Genomic DNA, 23,598 nt, shown 5'->3' on the forward strand with positions numbered 1-23,598 from the left:
TGATTTTAGGATAAAAGCAATCTAGGGAGTTTTGGACAGAATGGAACCCAGGGACAGTTTACATTTTTTGACAAGCCAAAAGATGTGTCCTGACTCTTACCAGCTAGGTTCTGGAATGTAAGTATGTGGTGGGGTGAAGTTTTCAGAAGTGTGCAAGACTGGATCCTTCCCTTGACAAATGCAAGGGCCCCCAAACTATTAAGCATATGATTAATATGTATCTGATTAGTCTTGATATAGATGTTACTCAGTTTCAACAATAAGCTGTGTTTGTGTGAAATACAGGGAGCTTTGCAGTTGGCTTGTCATTAATTGATCTTGGATGACAGTTGTCATTGTATCAGAGTACTTCTAACTCTTAGATGTTTTACACTTCAGGGAGTAGGTGTGTTCCAGCAAAAAGAAAAAAAAAATGGTGGTAAAGTATAACTTGGTAAAGAAAATTTCATAACTTGCTGACTTACCTATTGTAAAATTTAAATTGTAAGTAAACAAGTTGGAAGTTATATAAATTTGAGACCAAAGTGTTTATTGAACAAGCCCTCAACATTCTGGCTATTGTAGGTGAGGTATCTTTCCTACCTTCACTAAGTGCCTGTTTGTTCCTCCCACTCTCAGTAAAAATGGTTCTAGTTCCTAGAGATCTCCCGACATATATATATACACTTTGCTTCCTTTCTTGGGTATTAAAATGTTTGTTGGAGCTGTGTTGTAGGTTTATACTGTTCTAGAAGGTAATACTATCTAACCTATGATGTCCTTTTACCCGAATTGCTTAATTGTTAAACTTCGGGTTGTGTAAAATGACGCCAGTGTCTTGCTTCATGAGTTGTTTATATCAGAAATATCAATAAATGCGCTATTGTAAATAAGGAATACTTATATGTTCCTGGTGTCCAAGTCTAGGGAGTTTAGCACACCCTTTAGCCTTTTGCTATACATCGTATATTCCCTTCCTTGCCCTTTTTGCAAGGAAATCACAGAGTGAATTATATGATGAGGATAAGACTATATTCTTTTAGAGAAGGGAAAACTGAGAGACCCGCTGAGAAGTAGTTTGCTGGTGGTCACATGGCAAGTCTTGGGTAGAGCCAGGAATAAAACTGGAATCTCATGACTCTTCATTCCCTAGACCCTGCTGCCTGTCTCCCAGTCTGAATCATCCGTTGGTTCCATTCCCAAAAAGAAAATGTGGGCACCTGTTCAGATTTAATAACCTTTGCATCTTTTAATTTAAAAAAAATTGCTTTACCCATTGGGCCTCTTTTTCAACATACTATGAGAAGATTATCCCAATTGCTCTGAGGTTGGGTTGTATAAAACAACCTCGTTCTGCCCTTCCAAGAAGGGTGACCAACTAGGTGGAGATAAGTGGGGACGAAGACTCTGCAACCATCTTGGTTTACAGTGTCTGAGGGCTCAATGGTAACTGGTTATTAATTATGAAAAAATACTTGTATGGAGAGAATATTAATCTGTAGTTCCTACTGGGAAGCCCTCAATGAAAGAGTTGCCTGAAAAACATTTCTGCTTTCAAACTCCTGAGGCTTTTCTGGGCATTTGTTCTAGAGATTTTTAGTCCTTTTCCAAGGCCCTGTCACCAAATAGGTAAATTTATAATTTATAATTTAAAGGATAAGTCCTAAATATTGGCCCATGATTTAATGGTTGCATGTAGTGACCAGATATCTCAAATAAGCTCATCAATTATTGTTTTTAGTCCTCAGCCAACTTGTATTTTTTCATGTAATCTAGTTGTTGGGAAATTCTGAGTTGCTGTTGTTACAGAAGGTAGAACATGTGATAGGCAGAGCAGGCTGGTAGCCTTCTCCCCAACAGAATCCAGAGGCAGAGGCCATGTAATGTCTTCAAGACTCAAATCAGATCACCCCTAGCACATGGAGAGGCTTGAAATCACAACTCAGGGAAAACATACTGGTTCTTATTTCCCTTTTTGTTTTAGCAGCTTATCAGAGCAAGGTTTGCTCAAAGTTAGTATTAGTTCTTTGAAGTTTTGCTTTTCTGCTGTGACTCAGCCCCCATTAGGCCTCTTTCTTTCTGGGATAAAATTTTTTTAAGTATGGAACATTAAGGAGATATTTAAGGTGAATAGGTAGCTCTAGAACTAATCTAGTAAGGAGTCTTTATTGTGATTCCTTAACAAAATTAGTAAATTTCTAAATCAAGAAGGGCATTATGAATAGAAAAATATATCCTGCTCTCCGAGATGGCTCAAGTAAGGTCATGTTTGAAAGCAGAGGGCTATGTCAGATCCCTGCCTATGTCTTCTATAAAGCAATAATTTGGTTATGGTTTAGAAATGGCAGCATACATTTTTCTTAGGAGTTCTTCTAAAGGAAACCTTTTTAGTCTGCTTAGCAAATGAGAAGTAGGGAAAATTACCTAAATTAAGCCTTTCATCTAGGAAATATTTTGTTAACTTACTAAGTACAAGGTAGCTCAGGTATCTGTTTTGAACTGCATCAAGATGTTCAGATTAATATATATGTCAAGTCATTGTATCGTACACCTGAAACCGATACAGTGTTATATGTCAGTTTTATCTTAATTTTTAAAATATGGCCCTAACTGGTGTGGTTCAGTTGGTTGGGCATCATCCCGCAAAGCATAAAGTCACCTGTTCGATACCTGGTCAGGGCAGGTGCCCAGGTTGAGGGTTTGGTCCCTGGTCAGGGCATGTACGAGAGGCAACCAATCAACATTTCTCTCTCACATTGATGTTTCTCTCCCTCTCTTTCTCCTTCCCTCCCCTCTCTCTAAACAATAAATAAAGAAATGAAAATTTAAACATTTTTTAAAAGATGGTCAGTGAAAGATTATTACTACTTGAATGGTTTGAGGATCCATGCATGCATTTATTTACCTTTCTCTCTACAGAGTCATAATTTTGATACTTTCCCTGAAATCCATTTCATCTTTCTAATCCCATTAAGTCTCTTGCCCATGATGCTGTATTCACTGTGTTCTAAGCTCTACACAGAAATGGTGTCTCAGGCTTACAGAGAACTTTCTCCTGCACTTCCTCTTTGAGGTTCAGTATAGATTCTCTCATGGACCCTGCTCTACTGACATGGAGGGAGATATCTTGCTGGGAAGAGAATAGCACTCTAACTAAAGAGCAGAACTTTTCTTTTTGTGAGTTACTATGATCCAGGATTTGCCACCAATCTTCAGGCTACGCAGCAGGCAGCCAGCTGAGGCAAATGGTTCCTTTCCATCCTTGCCCTTATCTTTTGGGACACGTATGTCCTATTGAAGTGGAGGCTCATTAAACTCCAAGTCAAAAGAATTTTGTGTCCTACAGCAACCATCGTATTCTCCCATTCAAAGAGACCTTCCCCTGCCCCCACTAATTTGACCTCACTGGAGAGTTTCGACAGATGCCTGGCGTATTCATTCACAAGGCTCAAGGCAGTCTGGGCTTCTGGCTGGCTGTTGTCTTATGATCCAGAGCCGAGCCACCACTTGGGTAATTGTTTTAGGGGTGGTGGGAAAAAGGCCCTGGCAAGATCAAAGAGGGAAGATGCTGTGGGTGGGCTGCTTATACTGAGCAAAGTGTACAGAAAGGAACAGAGAGGAATGAAGGAGGACTGACAGAAAGATGAGTGAGTCTTGTTCTTTAGCTTTAGGCAAGAATGACAACGACAGATATGCAGGAAAAGGGGGCCCAAGTGTTAACCTTTTCTTTCTTTCTTTTTTTTAATTTTAATTTTTTATTTTGTAGAAGGTGAAGGCAGGGAGAAAGATAGGGCCCAAACCAGGAATCGAGCTAGTAATCTTTTGGTTTGCAGGACGATGCCCAACCAACTGATGAGCCACACCAGCCGGGGGCCAAGTGTTAACGTTTTATGAACTGCAATGGCTAGTGATGATTTAGACATCACAGTGATAACTCTTAGTGACAGTACATTATCCAGAGCCCTTTTTCCACTTAACTCAAGCCTCCAAACTAAAATTCTTTACTCCATTTATACCATTAGAGTGTCTATGGCTAAAATTCCCTATTATTTCTAGATATCTTGCTACTTATTTGATTTTTCTTCTTTTTTTTGAGGGGGGGCTTTATAGATGCATAATTATCTGCCATTACACCTATCTACACAGTACCATAACTAGTCTTCTTGGTTCTCACCATTAAAGGAAGATATTCTAAGCATAGACATTGATATGTCTAATCCACGATATTCTTCAAACATTAAGATTTTCTTACAATTCACACAATGGTTATGATGAATTATAAATCTAGATGGAAGATCCAAGGGTGTAAATTATATATTCATTTAGAGTGTTGATAGGAATTCAGATAAAGTACATATCTACCAGGAATCTTTCAGAATGTTTTGATGACTTGTTGAATTATTCGAAGGACATTTCATCTAAGGATGGCATTTCCTATATTTATGGCAGCATATTTTTTAAATAGGTGTTGCTCTACCCAATATGTTAAGAAATTATACCCCCACGCCTAATAGAGATGGATTGACCTCTCTATTGATTTTCTCAGTTTTTCCTGATGATTTTGGCTTTTGCAGTTCCCAAATTGGAAGCCCTGTGTATTTTTATTTAGTTTCTTTAACAGAATGAACTTCATTCCCTTGGTAGCAAGTTTCTAGAGATGGTTTCTACTCTTTAATTCTTTTAATATCCACCAGTAGACCACAGTCTCTTGGCAGTGGACAGAGGCAGCTTGCTAATACCAGGGTAGTGTTACCAAATTGCCTCAGAGGGAACTGTTACTTGGAGCCAGGGACTCCTGGGTAAGGCTAAATCAAATCAAACAAAAATCAGTGAAAGCCCATGGAGCAACATATAGCTGGTTGTATAAAGGAGAGGAGAATGAAAGTGCACTTCCATTGTGACATTTGTGATTCAATGAGTGTTTTTAGAGTTGTAGGCAATAGATTGGAAGACATAATTAAAGATGTCCTCTGTGGCACTGGACTCAGTTCTGTATTATTAGTCTCAATGTCCTTTAGCTCATTCAGTGTTTGTATATGTTAGTGTTCATCCAGCTAGTAATAATAGCCCACCCTCTTTATATATCCATCTGTATACTTCTTCATCATTTATTAAGACTTTATTTTTTAAGAGCAGTTGTAGGTTCACAGAAAAATTAAAGGGAAGGTACATAGATTTTTCCATATTCTCACTGTCCCCACATATGCATAGCTTCCCACATTGTCACCATTTTCCATCAGAGTGGTATATTTGTTAAAATTGATCAACCTATTCGATGCATCATAATCACCCATGGGTGGGTGAAAGTAGGTTTACAGATGTTCATATGGAAAATAATGCAATAATTAATAAATAATAATAATACAAGAATAAACTGTGTCTCACGCCCTCACAACTGCAATCCTACTTTTACCCACCCCTGGAAATAGTAATGTGTATCCATCAATAAGGTATCATACATAGTATTTCCTTTTTCTTTTTCTTTTTCATTGTATTTTCACTGCCCTAAAAATCTTCTCTGTTCTACCTATTCATTCCTACGCCCAATAAATTTTAGCATTTTGAAAGTAGTTCCAAATATGTTATTGTACACCACTCTACAAATCTTTCAAGTTTTATCTTCTTTTGACAAAGTGCACACAGATTATACAGTTAGTGATAAATCTAGTAAAAAACACAAATTTCGTACTTCCAAAATATCCCACCCTATGCTTTGCTTACCAGCGAGTAAATGGAGAAGATTAAGGATTAAGTCATTGCCTTGCAGATGGCTGAGACAAATGGGTAGCTATAGGATCTCTAGAAGTAATTTTGTGTATAGCCATCCTTGAAAAAATAAATTTGAAAGACATCCACAGTTGTTGGAAGGAGGGAAGAGATGCCATCACATGGTATTCATTTACAGGGATCAGATTTTCCTGAGTCAGAAGGGGGTTAAGATATCTGCCAAATGCTTGGGAATGGGTTCAAATTGTTGCAGAAGTGCAATAGAAAAGTATAATTGATTGAGCTCAAGAATATTTGTTGTGTTCTTCAATAAGTTGCTTTTCTGCTGTGCTTTCTCTCCGTTTTCCCCTTTTAAAACTTATCTCACCTATAAGAGGAATCTAATGAACCAAATAAACTAATGGACAAAATAGAACCACAGGCATGGAAACATGGAACAGACTAATGGACCATAGGGGAGGAGGGAGGTTGATGATGGTGGGAAGAAGGGGATGGGACTAGTCAAAGAACATGTGTGAATGACCCACGGACATGGACAACAGTGTGGCGATTGACTGTGGGAGCGGGAGGTGGGATGGACAGAGGAGGACAAAGGGGGACAGTTTTTGACAACTGTAATAAGAATAAAAACTTAAAACATCTTATCTCTTAATAGGAATTATTTGAAACCCTTATCTTGACTTATCAAACAAAGTAAATGCATTTAACAATGTGTGTTTTTTGTTTGTATATTTGCAGTTAGCTAAGCTATACTCGTATTTGTTTTGCTATTTTATAGTTATTTAATAACTGGTCACCAAGAGTATAGTGAACAGTGAATTAGAAGTAGAATCTAAGAGACAATTGAAGGAAAATAGGAGGGCCCTACTCTTAAGTGGCTTACTGAATACTGCCCTCAAATGGAGCAGGGACTTTGACTTCCCATTGCATCACTACTGCTCTCAGGTGTAAAATAGGGCCTGCCACATGATAGTCACTCAATAAATATCTGTTGAATGAATGAATGGATATACGCAGTCTGTCCAGAAAAATATCACATTGTTAATACAACGAGAACGGTTTGCATAACATCAGTGTAACCTGGCAGCCAAGGAGAGTGGACTGGAATGCACATGCATCATCAATGATGACTTTACTGTACTAATCAGTTGGGGTGGTGTTGAGTGAGCATGTGCACTGTGTGGCTGTTGCATTCAAAATGCCTGAGTGAGTAGAGCAACAAATCTGTATCAGATTTTGCGGTAAGCTTGAACATTCCTCTTTGGAAACTATTTGGATGATTCAGAAGTCCACAGCTATGGGCAACTGGTGACTGGCAGCTTTATCACAACGTGCCTGCTTGTGATCACGTCTCATGCAGAGTTTTTTGGCAAAACATCAAATCACCCATGTGACTCAGCCCCCCACAGCCCAGATTTGTTACCCCATGACTTCTGGCTTTTCCCAAAACTAAAATCACCTTTGAAAGGGAAGACATTTCAAACCATTGATGAGATTCAGGAAAATATGATGGGACAGCTGGAAAAACTGTGTGAGGTCCCAAGGTGCCTACTTTGAAGGGGACTGAGGCATCATTGCCCGATGTACAATGTTTCTTGTATCTTGTATTTTCTTCAATATATGTCTCTATTTTTTATAGTACATGGCTGGATACCTTCTGGGCAGACCTTGATATATACATGAATGAAATATTATAAAATGATTACTAGTAGGGTAAACATTATGTATGACATGCTCTAGGGAAAAACAAGGATAAGATTATTCAAGGAAGAAATCCTTAAGAGTTTATTGATATGTTAAGGAAACATGAAATGATCAGACTGAAACCAAAGTTGATCATTTGCATTGTAGGCCTGGTTGAATTTTAAAGCAGTAGGAACCTAGAATATTGATAAAGGCATTTTTAAGAGGCACACCTAGGCTGGACAGGGGAGAATTTGACAGTAGACCATGGGTAAATTGAAAAGTATTAAGTGGTTTGAGATATGGATGAGAGAGAAGAGCTCTTGTCTAAAGAAGTAAGAGAGCAGGTATACAAGTATTTTGGATATAGCAGGTACCTAATCAATACTACTTGAGTGGATATGCTAGCAATAGATTTCTTTTATTCTTTAATAGGGCAGTTTCATAATGTACTACTTGGGGAAGTCTGCTATAACAACTGTATGTAGGATGGAGTGATGTGTGTGTGTGTATACATGTGTGCTTGTATGTAGGTGGGAGAGGGTAACTGAAAGTAAGGAGATATATTAGATTATTATAATAATTTAGTTGTGAAATAAAGACTTAAAATATATAGGGTATAAAAATATAAGGAAATGAAAGAATGTGAGAGATGTTAGTTAGAAATAAGACATAGTGATAGATAAGATATAGTGGGCAGAGGAAAGGGAAGAATAGCAATTCCAAAATTTTGAGACTGGAAAAGTAGGATAAATAATGATAATGGCTGAACTGTCCAAGGGATAGCATTTTGGGGGAAAATGAAAGCAGTCTGGGGCATGTTAAGTGTCAAAGTGAGAAATTTTGCACTCATCTAGAGGTCTGTGATGAAAGACAGCATGATAACCTTAAAAACAGGAATATAAGTAACTGTTGAAAGTGTGGCATGAAGGAGCTCTCCAGTAGTTCTGAGGTATAGAGCAGAGTTTCTCAAGTTCAGTATCATTGACATTTGGTGCCAGATAATTATTTTTTTTTCTAAGAAACTGTTCTGTGCGCTGTGGGATATTTAGCAGCATCCCTGGCTTCTACCCACGACATGCCAGTAGCAACCTACCCCCAGCTGTAACAACCAAAAATGTCTCACACGTTGCTAAATGTTCCCTGGAGGGAAAATTGTGCCCAGACAAGAACTATTGGTATAGAGGTGAACGAGGTGAAATTGGAAGGGAAGGTGGGTCTAAATGGTTAAGACAGAAAGTAAGTGACTTAAGGAATCATATTAGGAGAACCTAGAACTAGGGAAAGGGGGCTTTGACAAGCTTTTGAAAATTGACATTTGGTAAGAAAACTTGAATAGATGGAATGATTTCCCCCAGAATGGATGGAATGATTTCCTCCATTTACTGAATATCTAGAGGGAATTTGGTTTAACTGATGATTCACCTGGCTTCTCCTAGGGAACCATGGCTACCCATCTCTAGATCTGAGTCCCTACCTTAGCTTTGGGAATGTTTTAAGTGAACTTTTACTTCCTTGAACACTGAAAACAGAGAAATAAATCATCTGAGATCTCACAGAAACTACATGCATTTATGTTCTGTCTCTTGCATGCATGTACCTGTATGGAATTCAAGGATCCCATCTTGCCTAGCCTTCTTACTTATTGGTCAGTGTTGAAGGTGAAAGGTGGAAGCTTAGATTCATAAAATATCTGTGAATTAAAAGGCTATTAGAGAACATCTGAGATCATCTGTTCAGCCCAGTGTTGTTGTTTTAACTTCTTAAAACGTAGTACACAGGGTGTTTCTAAGAGCTGCAATGCCATGTCCAAAGGCAATGAGGGGTGAAATACCATGGGGTCCTCGGGAGTATAAGTTATGCAACCATACTAAAATGTTAACTGTTAAAATATGATAGAGTGAAGTAAAATAGGAGTCCCATTTTCTGGAGGAGACAGACAACAAAAACAAATAAATAAACACACACACACACATATATTCATTCTAAGAGTTAACAGTCTTTTTTGAAATGAAGTTTTATGTAAAATCCCAATATATAAAACACATACCAGAGGACCCACCATAGTGGCCTCTGAAGCGCTCCACAGAACACTAGTACTCTGGAACACAGTTTGAAAATCTCTCCAGGGCCTGACAGTTCATCTGTAAAGGACCAGAGAGTAAATATTTTTAGTTTTGTGAACCATACAGTTTCTTTTATAACTGGAACTGGTCATCTCTGCCATTACTGCAGGAAGGCAGCCATAGCCAATGGGTAAGTGAATGGGCATGGCTGGATTTGACCTGCTGCTGACCATTTTGATTTGCTGATTGTGAAAACCCTCCTCATTTTTTATAAATGGGGTCTCTGGAGCTGAAAACAGGTAAGCAGATTACCATTAAGAGCAGAGCTAGGATTAGATTCCAAGTCCTCTGATTACCACCTAGTTCCTTTCCCTTTCATTTTGCTGTCAAATAGAAATTTCTGATATGTATCTGTGTGTGTGTGTGTGTGTGTGTGTGTGTGTGTGTATAAGCATGCATGTGTGTATGTTGTGGGGTATGCACTCTAAGGGTCTTTAGTTAAACAATACCTTAAACTGTAGGTAAAGTATTTATTTCTTCTAAAGTGGAGGTGCCCGTAAATCATATCATTTTGAGAGAATATGGTGTCATGGGAGCTACTCATTGCTTGCATTTAATTGTATCTCTAATGAACGGTTTTTATCCTATAAAGATACCTGAAACTGTATATCATGAAGTGTTTGAGGCCTAATGTTATATGTCTTTCTGGGAAAAATTGCTGCATTTTTAGTGTTTTAATTAGAGATTGATGTGATTAGAGTTACTGAGATAATGAGAACCATGTCAAGGCTATCTAGAGTGAATGTTGAAAGTTGAAAGGACTAGAGCATGTGTGACTTGGCATTAACTTTTTCTTTAAAAAAGAAAAACTCTTGAGTACTTTTTGTACCAGATACTCTACTAAATACTTCATATGTTATCATCTCCATATTATTGATGAATGAGTAAATGGAAGCTCAGGGAGATTAAGTAGCTTGCCTAAGGTTGCATACCTAGTGAATGGGAGAGCCAAGATTTGGACTTGGGCAGTCTGAGGCCAGAGCTCATGACCTTTACCATTTTACTATATGGCCTCTCTCTTTACCTAAGAAGAACCACTGACATTTCTGCCAGCATTGGAAGGTGAAATTGGGGGCCCAGGATGCCACAGATACTGATCTAACATTTCAGAAGCCTAGCACAGAAGATGAATTTGTAGACGTGAGGCTGAAAAAAGAGAGGATTTTCATAACAAAGGTAAAATTGAAGCATATAACATCTAGGATAGTGGTGAATTTAATAAACCATAAAGACCTTTGTTTCTTTCTACATATAGATGAGATATAGAAAACAGTATATAACTTAGATGATAGATGACTTTGTTGATTGCATTTATAGGGTCATGCATTGGTAGCATCCAGGAGTTGTCTTTTTCCATTTATTTATTTATTTATTTATTTATTTATTTATTTATTTATTTAGGAGGGAGAAAGAGAAACATCAGTTTTTGTTGTTCTATTTATTTATACATCCATTGCTTGATTCTTGTGTGTGCCTTAACTGGGGATTGAACCTGCAACCTTAGTGTATCAGGGCAATGCTCCAACCAACTGACATATCTGACCAGGGCAAGAGTTGTCTTTTTCTATCCTTACTCATCTAGAGATTAAGTATTTTCTAGGTGATCATGGTGTTTATGGGTGAGCTGCACTCTTTCTTTTAAAGGAGGTAGAGGAATTATGTCAGCAGCACCGGTCCTTGTACCTTGTGGGACATCATCCTAGTGATAAAGAAAGAAAGCGTAAAGGCATTTTTCATGGTCTGCTTTGTGGAAGTTCTCTGATCTGCATGCCTATGTTCAGTCAACTCAGAAAACTGCCTAGTCCTTTATTATTTTTCCCGTCCAGAGAGGTGGCTCAGCTACAGAATGTTTTGGGGATGCTTTGGTAAGACATTGAGGTTTTCTTTCTCAAGAAAGTCAGAGCATGGAGAAATTTACCTGACCTGGACTGCTTATTTTTCAGTTCTCTGAGATTACATCACAGTATTTTACCATCAAGGCAAGAACTACAAGCTATCTAACTTTAATTGCTTTTATGTATAACTGCTATAAGCCTTAGAAGTTATAGCTAACATTCTTTGCATTTACATTACACTGATCTCCTAGGATTTTCAGAATGATTCACAAATAAACACATTCAACTTTAAATAGCTCATGAGGATTATAGAACCCAAAAAGTGAAGGATAGAGGATTATTTCCTGCTTTCCAATTATTCAAAGCTTAGCAAATAGGAAGGCAGAAACATCCATGGCCTAAAAGGTCTTCAACACTCTAGTTAGTGTTGTTCCAAATAAATAGTCATCTATCCAAGAAAAGGAAGGCTTAAGCTTATTGAGACAAAGAGAATCATAATTTTTGTTCGTTTGTTTTACTTCTTAGGAAAAGATCTAATGGATAAAAAACATCTAGATTTATAATTCGCTGCATCTGGTTTATAAGATTAGGTTGAACTAGACCTTGGAATGAAAGGAAATGTCAAGAAAGTATAGAAAAAAATTTTAAGTTTTTTTTTTTTTTCAGTCACCTAGAGAAAACATACCATGGGGCTGGTTGGAAAATATAATATAGGTTTTCTTCTACCTGGAGAAAGTTCAGCAATTCCAATTTGGGGCGACAGCAGTTAAAAGACAAGAGAGTTTCCCCACTAGAACATGAGATTGGTGTCTGACTGGACATTCTAGATAGCAGTGATTTGAACACATTACCATTAATCAGTTACCTGGCTTCTGCAATGGGGCAGCCAGGTTATTCTGGCTTGGCCCCAGCTAAGTGGGTATGGGCAATGCTGGTAGGTAGCTTAAGGGCTTAGGAATTTCTTGGAAAGTTACAGCTTAGCTGAATTCTTGAATTTCCTTTTGATTAACTTATCAATAATGTTTTCAGACTTAAGTCATAATAGTGAAAGTATCCCTAACCTCAGCTTCCATGAAAATGATGATGACAATTGGAAAATTGTCTGCTTTATAAATAGTCCATGGGTTGATTTTATTAGCAAGGCAGGCATTCCACAAGTCTAATAAAAAAGCATAATCTGTTCATTTACTAACAAATTGGGAAGGATGCACTTTCCCCCGCCTTCTTAGTTGTTGAGGGTGTGTTTACATTCTTTAAAGGGAACTTCTCATTTCTTCATTCCCATGGAGCCAGGATTTGGCTAGTAAGTTGCAAGGGTACAAGAATTTATATTCTTAACCCAAGCCTACTTCTACCTTCACTTTTGGATATGACTCATAGGCTTTTAAAGAGGAAGAGGCACCTTTGACTTAGTTAGTTTTAGATTTGATTCATTAATTTGAGTGTTTTGGAATCTTTAAAGGTGACAGAAAAAAAGGTTGGGAGATTATAGTCCAGTATTATCAACTAGGCTCATAAGTGAGGCAGAAATTACAAATAATCTCTGTTCTTCTAATAAAAGGTAATTACCAGGACTGCAAATTCAAAAAAAATTATAGACTCCTTGTACTTTCAGCAATTGACCACCCTTTTTCTCTCATTTGGAGAGGAGACAGCTACATAAAGGGTGGTGTGGGCTTCCTTTCCATGCCAAATTAAGTCTTTCTCTCTAGAGTGTTCTTTTTTTGTTTTTAGCATATCTCTGCTGTAATGACCAAAGTAAGATACACCTTTCCCCAGAATATTATAGTTTGGAGTAAAGAACAGAAGTGAGGTCATCTAACAATGGGAATCTTAAGAGCTTGCCATCTACTATTATTTCCATCAGTAGAGTGTTCCTTAGACTCTACTAGTGGAAATAGATACGGGGAAGGAGGAAGAGATTAAAAATGGGCTCCTAATTTCTGTCCCTTGTCACATTCTCTGTATAATAAATTCAAGGCATCCTGCTACTCATTGTAAAAAAAAAACTTCATAATTTACTATTTTAGAGCTGGAGAGGAAGAGATCTAAACAGAGGGCTGAATTGGGGGGTGAGCACATAACTGATCTTCTCTTTCCTTCCATCTTGTGACTGCGTGAACCTGGGTTTTCAGCTGAAAAAGAAGCAAGTGTATGTAGATAAGGTGGAGAAGATGCAGCAGGCCCTTGTACAGCTCCAGGCTGCATGTGAAAAACGTGAGCAGCTGGAGCACCGTCTCCGGACACGACTGGAGAGAGAACTGGAATCCCTCAGAATTCAACAGGTTTGGAGAACTTAAAGAAAAGGAACATTCCTGATTGGTTTTTTCCCCCTTGATGTTTGACAAAACATGAAGACAAAAAACAAACAAACAAAAACACACCTCAGGCCCATCTTTAGGATTTTTGCCCCACTTGATCTTACTCCAGAGTGCCTTCTAATTATAAAGATGAAGCCTGCTTACTTAGCTTCCTATCCCAGCAAAATCTTTAATGTCTATTATCTTGCACCTTTTATTTTTTCACATGAACCCCAGAAACTGTAGATCCAATAAGAAGTGAAGATGCTATACAAATAGACTCCTAATCGTTTTAGAATTGGAAATGGTCTTTGGAACCATCTGGCCATATCCCTCCTCATTTTTAGATGAAAGAAAATCAAGACCCAGAAAAAGTTGTATGACTCACTGAAAGTCAAACAAGTTAGGGCCAAGGTAAAGACCACAGCCTAGATTTGTAATTCCCATTTTTTATCGTGTACCATGCAGGTAATAAGAGATGGTGGTTTGTAAAACATTGATCCACTTTCTGAGCAGCATGACAATTTAATATGGCAAGCTCCTTTCTTAATCAAGGGAGTCCATATTCAAGGCCAAGATAGACTGTCCTGTGGGATTAGGAGGAAATTTGAATTCCTTTTCTTTCAGAATCATAATCCAAACTGAAGTGGCTTGGGCAGTAATCCTTTCCAAATATAGGGACTCTTCAGATGGGACTTGACCACCATGCTGCTGTTTCTGCTAATCTGAGGGGTCTCGACATCTCCCCCTACAGCGCCAGGGCACCTCACAGCCTACCAGTGTTTCAGAATACAATGCCACTGCACTGATGGAGCTCCTTCGTGAGAAGGAAGAGAGGATCTTGGCCCTGGAAGCTGATATGACTAAGTGGGAGCAGAAGTATTTAGAGGAAAATGTGATGAGACATTTTGCTCTGGATGCTGCTGCAACTGTAGCTGCTCAGAGGTAAGTACTTGGCTGGTATAGTCACTCTTTGAAAGGCAGGGAGCGGGGCTTGAGGGTCAGGGAGAACAGAAAGTTGACTAATTAGATTTTCCAGCGTGTTATTTTTTCTTCTATAATGTTCCGTTTTTCACCCTAGTTTCTGCTTAAGTGTGTTTTCTTTCATCTGGTTATGCAGGAACTGAATGATTGTGGGGGCAGAGGGTCCAGGATTTGAAAATGAAAGTTACTTATAAACTTATTGGAATCATAGTTCAGCTTTCCTCAGGAGCCAGAACGATCACAGATGGGACCAACTGAACGTTTGCACACCTACTTCACCAGAGCCACAATTTCTTTAAGCAACCTGTGTAGGTTTCTTTGTTTAGCCCCTGAACTGGAGTGAAAAGCTCTCCAGAGAAATGCCACTCAGAAATGAAATGTCACTCGGGAGTGGCTCTTGCCATTTGATAGCTCTGACTCCTCTAAGGTATGCCAAAGGCTATGCTTAACATGAATCTATCCCTGCCCTTTGAGAAGATCTATATTTGAAGGCTGCATTCTCTATGTCCATGAGCCTATCACATGTAGGCCATCACATTCTATTTGATAAAGGAAAGAAAGTAGCAGGAGGATTGTTCCCCTCTTCACAGTATGAACATTGATTTTTGATATTTGGAGGAAACGATGTTCTTATTCAATTTGTCTGGCTCTCTGCTGTTCATAATCATCAGTTGGGAAAGAATGAAACAAAGACAAAAACTAGATTCAAATCATGAGATGAGATGGGCTATGGAGATAAAGATGGAGCCTTGGTCTGAGTTGGGTATTCAAGGTGGCCTATAGCATATTGCATCCAGCTAGGTCTCTATCTAGAAAGTGACTAAGAGTCATAGTGTCGTTTTTTAAACATTTTCCTGAACATGGTGAGCTGGAAGAGTCTGGAAGCACTTGCCAGACTGGGCTGGGATGTGTGTGTGGAGGAGACAATTTATACATTTAGTTTTGAGTCTTTCTTGTGCCAAGTCAGAGGGAGGTCAACTTAAAAGGTGGACTGGTGGTTTGTAAACCTATTGCCAATTTTCCAGGAAGATGTCTTACATTTCTTTGATGTGCTCTGCCTGTTTTCACATACCTTCTATAAACCTTAAATAGATTAAAATGGCCTGTGTTTTGATTTTGAGTTACTCATGGAATTAAGCTTACCTATCTTTCGTTTCTGAGAACAGTGTGCTCAGTACATTCCAGTGTAGTGACAGAGTGCACAGAAACCCATACTATGCTAGAAAATGGTCGAGAAGTTTATAGGTAGGGTAGAAGCAGAATTCATCCTAAGTTTAGCTCCTTGCTCCCAAAGAAACACCTGTGCCCAGCACTTGTTCAGAATTTATTCAGGAAACCCCAGCACTGAAAAGTAGATTTAAGGTAGTTTTGTTGTCTTTGAGCAGAAACATAGACAGATATGGCTCATGAAGTTATGCAGTGTGAGAAAATATCAGAAAGCCAGGGCTCTTTGTACTGGGAAGTTCACTGCTGAAACTAACTTCAGAATAAGACTCCAGGTCAAGAAAAATATGAGGAGATTGTCACTGGGGCCTGGTGTGAAGAAGTGACCCCCCTTCCTTCCTTCCTGGAAAGAGTTGAGTATTAGGGGAAACCCCTTTCAAATGGATTTCTTTCCTGAATCTATTGGCTCCCACAAGGTAGATTTAATTTAAATCGAATGCCTTTAAATCACCAGGTAGAAAGTTTTCTCTATTTTCAGAAAAATGTGCATCCTTATCATTTAAGATGATAAAAAAGCAGCCAGTTCCCCTCTACTAGAAACACCTTACGATAATTCCTCAGGCAAATGTTCCATAACTGTATTGTGTGCCTTTTGCACACCTATTAATCCAGTCCATGGGAGAGATTGAGAGATTGTATTCAAATTCCTGTAAAAACAAAGAATTGGGCCAGATGATTTCTTCATACCCTTTCATTTCTAGAATTATACTGTGTTTACAAAGATAGTGCCCCTTAACATTCTGTCATAGACATTGGTTTCCTTTTTTTACTTTTATTTACAAGATTTCAGATTCGGAAAGTAACATTCAGAAAACTTTATTTCAGAATCTGTGGGCTCTTATGCCTTCCTTTCTGACATCTTCTGCTATTCCTTTCCTGTCTAATGGTTTCAGTCTCCCTCCACCAAGCCCTAAATATAAGTATTGACCAATATCTGCTCTTTTTCTCTTTTTGGGGTAAAAGCTTTATACAGTATTCTGTTTTGTTCCAAAATAATTTTTGAATGCCCAGGATATGGGCTACAGATGGAAAGTGCCCAACATATATTTGAGTAAGGAAGAAAGGAAAGAAAAAAGAAGAAGAAAGGAAAGAGAAAAAAAGAATGAAAGAAAAAAGGACATGGTTTCTAACTCTGTAATTGAAATCCCTAAATCTAGTGCCCCATTTTAATGGCATGCTTGGGTTCTATGTTCGAGGGGGTGCCCCCAAAAAACACTGAAGATATTTATTCTTACATGTTTAAACTTCAGTCATATTCGAAGTATTCTCCATTTGATGCACTACTCCTTTTGAGGTGTTTTTTCCACTGCTCAAAGCAGTTTTTGAACTCATTGATTCTGATGCCTTTTAGTGCTTCTGCTATTTTTTGTTTCACCTCTTCCACATTGGCAAAATGTTTCCCTTTGAGGACTTTTTTCATTTGGGGAAACAACAAAAAAAGTGACATGAGAGATCAGGAGAATAGGGAGGGTAGGGCACAGGGGTCATGCCATTTTTGGTCAAAAACTGCTGAACATTCAGCATGGTGTAGGCAGGTGTGCTCGTAAATCACCCATCATGATATGCATGAACATGTTGAAAGAATCTTCAGAAAAATTCACTGAAGCTGAGCCAAGCCTCTCACAACAACACCAGCTGGTACACTGATACAGATGGGTTCCTAGAACACTCACCTAGCGGGGGAAGCCTTACTACAAGGGGCCTGCCCTCCAGAGGATAACTCCTGTTCTTTTTTTGGAGGGGGGGGGCTTGTATTCTCCTAGTATCTCATGCTTAATGTATCCCCATCATAGCAGCTCATAGTTAAATAATAGGTTGCATAACTAAGACATGTTGTTTGGATGGTACTAATGGTAGTTGTACAATTTTTTCAATTAAGATATTATTTATGTCTTAAAAAATTACCTACTTAAGTTTATGGTTTGATGAATGTTAGTAATTGTATACAATTATAGAGCCACCACCACAATCAGGACAGTGGCCACATTCTAAAAGTGTCTTTGTTCCCCTTTAACTTGATCCCTTCCTCCCATGCCTGCCTCTGGAAAACTAATTTTCTTTTTGTCATAATTTTGCCTTTTCTAGAATGTCATATAAAAAGAATCATATGGTACATACCTTTTGCTTGACTTCTTTCACTCAGCATAATTATTGTGAGATTCATCCAGGTTGATGCATGTATTAGTGGTTTATTCCTTTTTATTGCTGAGTAGTATTCAATGGTATGGATTTACCAGAGTTGTTTATCCATTCACTTGATGATGGATACTTAAATTGTTTACAGTATTTGGCCTTTGAAAATAATAAAATACAGATTTTAACATAAAGGTAGACAACTGTCTTTCCTCAGGTGAGGAGATATATTAAGTGATCTATTTATACCCTTTCCAGCACTGTGATTCTGTGAAGTACCTCTTGTCAAAGGGGGAAATGTCAAAGCAAGAAATCACATTGATTATTTACTGTATGAAGTACTGTTCTAAGCACTTTACAATTATTGCTCATCCTCACAATAATTCTTTCAGATAAGCACTATTATTCATTCTACCGATAAGAAAACTAAGACACAGTTTAAATAGTTTGCCCAAGATTACACACAGCTATCAAGAGGCAGAAGAAACTGGATTTAAATCTACATTTTGACACCTTAACCTCTATACTCTGTGCCTCCCAGATATCATGATTTCAAAGATGATGAAATAGGGATTAATATCTGTTTGAGAGTTGCTATTTGAGGCTTATTATTTAGTCACTTAAAAACATAACTAATCACATTGTAGGGCTTATAGTACAATTCCATATTATTGTGTCCCTGCAGATTCCAGTCTAAATGCTTAATGTAGATGAGGAAAATTATTACCGAGTAGGAGTTCAATCCCAGAAGAACAGAGTTGGCAGTGCAGATTTTTAGCTTCAGCACACAAACAACTCACAAACTGAAGAGCAGCAAAAGCATAAAAGATAACACCTTGTCAACCATGTAGTTTATAAATTTACATTTATTAAATCAGGTTGTTACCTTTCTCAGAATGTGGAAGTTTCATTTTTATTTTGGGCAAAGTAAATTTGGGAAAGAAGGAAGGAAGGGAAAGCTGGAGATAGAAGCTGGTCACACACATTACATGTGTCTACCTTTTCCTTCATTGTAGGCTTTTCTCAGTTTCCATCCTCAGCTTTTTTCCCATTTTACATTCTGTATTAGTTATCTCATTCTATACTGTAGCTTCAAATAGTTAACTCTGATGTCTCTAAGATTAAAGTTAGAATTTTCAAAAACTTGTTGGATATTGTTATATGGTTATTTATATGACACCTTAACTCCAGTGTACCTAAAATCGAAACCCACTATAGAGGTTTTTGAAAAAAATCTCTCTTTAGTTTCCTATCTTAGAAAATGTGTGGTATGCCATCTAATCTAGTCATTTGAGTTAGAAACAACAAAGTTCTCATTCATTCTTCTCTAACCCTAACGCACAAATTTAAACAGTCTCCAAGTCCTAGCAAATCTGCCTTCAGTAGTCTGTTTCCATTTCCCTTGCTATTTCACTGGTTTTTGTTTTCATTATCTCTTGCTGGGATTATTACAATATAATCTTTCTGACCAGTTTGCTTGAGTCTAGTATTATTGCTTCTCTAATCCTTCCATCACCTTTCAGCCAGAGATAATTCTATCGTACTTACACACAACTGGAATCATTGCATTCCTCTTGAAAAACTCTAATTATTTTCAGTACCTGTTGGAGTAAAGTCCAAACTCATTTCTGTAATTGTTAATTATTAACTTCTTTGTCTCCCCACACAAGTTTCTTGCAGCCAGGGACTAGTCTTATCCACATCTAGCTACTCTCCAGCCTCTTACTAGTAACTTTACATACAGAGCTGTACTCACGGTTGAGTTCACATATTAAGTAAACAAAAAGATGCTACCTATGTGAAAAGATGGACTTGAAGTTTAAGAGGCCACTTGATTTTTTAAATTAGGAGGTCATGGGTGACATTCTAGAAAGTAAAGTAAGTAATGTGATGGGGATAACTTTGTTGGAGAAAGGAGTGAGAAAATAACTAAGGTAGTTGCCAGGAACTGTTTACTTCAGAGCTGGAAATGGAGGCTGGAAAATTTAGGATTTGGGATTTGCAGGTTGTGTTTTCAAGCTCAGTGGTTTTCTACTGATGTGCTTAAGGACAGTTTCACAGTATTAGAAGTTAGTAGGTAAAGTTGCTCCTTCAAACACTGTGCTTACTTGCTTTGACCTAACTCATTTGCTTAGTAGCCCATCTTCTAGAATGAAGGTTGATGTGGAAGGCCATCCTAGCAGCTCTGTAAGAATTCACTAAGTGCCCCACATTTTCAGGCTCCATTCCTGAGGAGCTCACAGTGTTCATATCAATTAGCTGGCAGAGCTCTGAGTCCCCAAATGGTCTTTTATGCAATGAACATGGCAGTAAGCCAGCACTGGCTCCCGTAGTGACAAACCATATGCTCAAGTTCCCAGTGTTCATAGATACCATGCACTTTTTAGAGAGGTCTAGCTCTGAAGCCTCAGCCATCACCTGGGAACTCTGTACTTCAGGGATTGCCTCTAGGATTATACCAAGAGCTGGAATTCTTTCAAGTCATACTCTCTAGAATGTTATTTGCCTTCTACGTATACTTTTCTCTCCTAATAATATATATCTTTGTTGAGTGTTTTTACTCTGTCTGGCATACTTCAATTTCATCCCCTAAAGATTCCATGAGATACAGGTACAATTATTATTTCCATTTTACATACGAGTAGACTGAGACTTAGAGCAGTTAACTAACTTCCTGAGTTCATAGTTTGTTAGTGGCAGTGTAGTTGGGAAGGCTGGGACTTGACACTGGTGTGGTCTATAGTCAGAGCCCATGCTCTCAACCCTATACCATGCCACTTCTTCTAGGGTACTTTGAACTTAGGGGCCATTCCCAGTAGGTCTTCAAGTATGTGAACTGCACTAGAGCAAGTGTGGAATTCTGAGATGCTATAATATTTTGAATTTAGCAAATGATGAGAGCCACCGTAGTCCTTCCCTTTCTTTCTCTCCAGTTATTTCTCTATTCAAAAAATTGTTTCAGTCTTGCATACAAGGCACAAGTTTTGGGGGAACAGTATTTTTGCACAAGCACATCAAAATTTCCCAATTTTAATACCAACTTTCTGCCTCTTCATTCCACTGCTCCTTTACTCCCATCTGCACTGGTCAGAATCTCTATGCTAAGACAACACAGCTAGCTGCCAGCAGAAAATATGCCTGGAGTTCTCCCACAGATCTGCGTTCTCATAGAAAATATAATGAAGCAGTGCCAGTTCATTGTTTTCCAAGCCTATTGTCTGATTTCCTTTAAGAGCAATATAATTACATCAATATTCTTCCTAATCTCTTTTTCTTTCCTCCGAAGTTTCTCAAATAAGATCCAGTTTTCTTTATTTCTTTTCCTTTTTTCTTTACTGCTAGTTGTAAATGAACTAAAGGAACATGCATGACCTCACTTATCAACAGGATAAAGGATTTCCATATGTTTTTGACTTGTGCTATTTAGGCATCAGCCATGTCTGTGGCGTAGACCCTCTTCTTTTTCTCCTCTCTCTCTCTTTCTTTCTTTCTTTCTCTCTCTCTCTCTCTCTCTCTCTCTCTCTCTCTCTCTCTCTCTCTCTCTCTCTCACACACACGCACACACACACACACTTTTCTCATTCATTATTCTTTGAGTCAGTGGCCTGAGACACTTTCAGATGGAACATGATGGTCCCTCATGCTGTTGGGATGCTGGCAAGAGAACAGTCACTTAGTTGGGGGAGACTCAATGGAATGGTTTGGAACCAGAATGTTTCAAATGTACATTAGATAGGGATCACACGGCACTGACTCAAAGGCCCTGCTTCTCACTCAGCTCACATGCCCTCCCTGTTGATGTGTCTGTAGTTTTTTTCTAGCTCTCAGATGTCGTTATTGCTATTCATCTGTAGCAATAGCTGTTTAGTATGTTCTCTGATTTCCTTCAAAGTCTAGCTTTCTTTTTTGAAATTTATGACTGTCATGGGAATAAAATGAAAATATATAATATATGTAATATAAATAATATAAAGTGGAAATATCAATATCAATATCTTTCTATTGCCTGGCCATAATCTAAAAACCAGAAGATTTTGGATGGTTGTTTGGCTAGTTTTGAAGGCAAACCCATGCACACTCCTCATAGAATCCCTTACTAACTTTTGCAGCTACTTCCATGCCAAGAACCTCTTCTAGCTCTGAAAGCTATACTTTCCTATCTTGAAAGCTCTTATCAGTAAGTCACCCAGAAACCAATTATTCCTAATAAGTTTGATTTCAGTTTAGGGCTTTCCCAGCAATATCTTTGACTTAGGAAGTAGATAGGATTTATTGATTTTGCTGCCCTCCCATTATTATTGCCTTTTTCCTTCCCAGGGACACAACAGTCATCAACCACTCTCCTAACACCAGCTATGACACAGCTCTAGAAGCTCGCATCCAGAAGGAGGAGGAAGAAATCTTGATGGCCAACAAGCGTTGCCTTGACATGGAGGGCAGGTAAAATGTTGATCTGGACTGTGACAGATCTGAGAAGTTAATGTGGAGACCAGATAGTTCAATAGGGAAGGGCAAGCATCTTCATTCACAACTGGGAAACTTGACAATGTACCCTCACCCACTCCAAGACCTCTGCCAGCCTGTTAGGATTTGAGATTCAATGACCTTTACCTTGATTATTCTCACTCACTGTGGAATTCCAAGTAGTATTTCTTTCCTTATTGGCTTTGGTAACTGCTTTCCATCTGCCCTCTACCAGAACTGAACTGTTGGTATTTGCCCTCCAGGGTATTCTTTCTAGCACTACACATCAGAGTGCTCAGTAAAGAACATCCTCTTATACAGTACCTGATGTATCTTATAAACTCATGATCATTTACTTATTACCTGAAAGTTGTGGCCCATTTATTGAAGCTCTCACCTTCTCACTAACTTCATTTCTGTTGACTCAAATTCTTCACTACACCACCCACTATTATCAATTTACTCTCATATACAGTTTTCTTTTCAGTAGTGTTTTACTTTGGTTTCCTGAAATTTTAGCAGCAACTCCTGGATGCTCTGCTCTATTCATTTGGATGAGCAAAAAGGCACTTAAAAAAATATAGCACACTCTCCCTTGTTTTACAGCTGAGAAATAACTCAAACACCCTTTAGTCAGAAGGATAACAGAAGCTCAAACACATGTAGGCAGTGAAACCATAATATAGAGGTGAAAACATGGTCTTTATATGTTCTTTGTTTTTGGCTCCTAGGATTAAGACCCTCCATGCCCAGATTATTGAGAAGGATGCCATGATCAAAGTACTCCAGCAGCGTTCCCGGAAGGAGCCTAGTAAGACAGAGCAGCTGGCATCCATGCGGCCAGCAAAGTCTCTGATGTCCATTTCCAATGCTGGATCAGGATTGCTCTCCCACTCTTCCACCCTGACTGGAACCCCTATCATGGAAGAGAAGCGGGATGACAAGAGCTGGAAGGGAAGCCTAGGTAATGACAATAAATAGGGGAGATTAAAGTGACGTGTTTAAAGAGAGTCCTGATTTAAATATGTGCTCACACAGCAAGGGAAAGGAGTGATGGTCCAGATTCTAGAGAGGAAAACATAGTATTGGGTTTTTGTCCTCCTGAGATGCTAGCTGCACAGTAGGAGCTCCTCCACACTCTGA

At 38.5% G+C, this 23,598-nt stretch overlaps 1 protein-coding gene across 2 annotated transcripts in view; it reads left to right on the plus strand.

Annotated features, from left to right (window-relative positions):
• The window catches only part of AMOT (angiomotin), a 63,070-nt gene that overhangs the window by 33,803 nt on the left and 5,669 nt on the right, over positions 1–23,598 (plus strand). For both annotated transcript variants that reach the window (XM_090264614.1, XM_090264615.1), the window contains exons 9-12: positions 13,486–13,635; positions 14,405–14,595; positions 22,309–22,431; positions 23,187–23,419. In XM_090264614.1, the coding sequence (XP_090120740.1) occupies positions 13,486–13,635; positions 14,405–14,595; positions 22,309–22,431; positions 23,187–23,419 (697 nt within the window). The remainder of the gene's footprint in view (positions 1–13,485; positions 13,636–14,404; positions 14,596–22,308; positions 22,432–23,186; positions 23,420–23,598) is intronic.

The sequence above is a fragment of the Furipterus horrens genome, unplaced genomic scaffold (assembly GCF_987537825.1).
Source record: "Furipterus horrens unplaced genomic scaffold, mFurHor1.1.pri manual_scaffold_17, whole genome shotgun sequence".
Taxonomy (NCBI): domain Eukaryota; kingdom Metazoa; phylum Chordata; class Mammalia; order Chiroptera; family Furipteridae; genus Furipterus; species Furipterus horrens.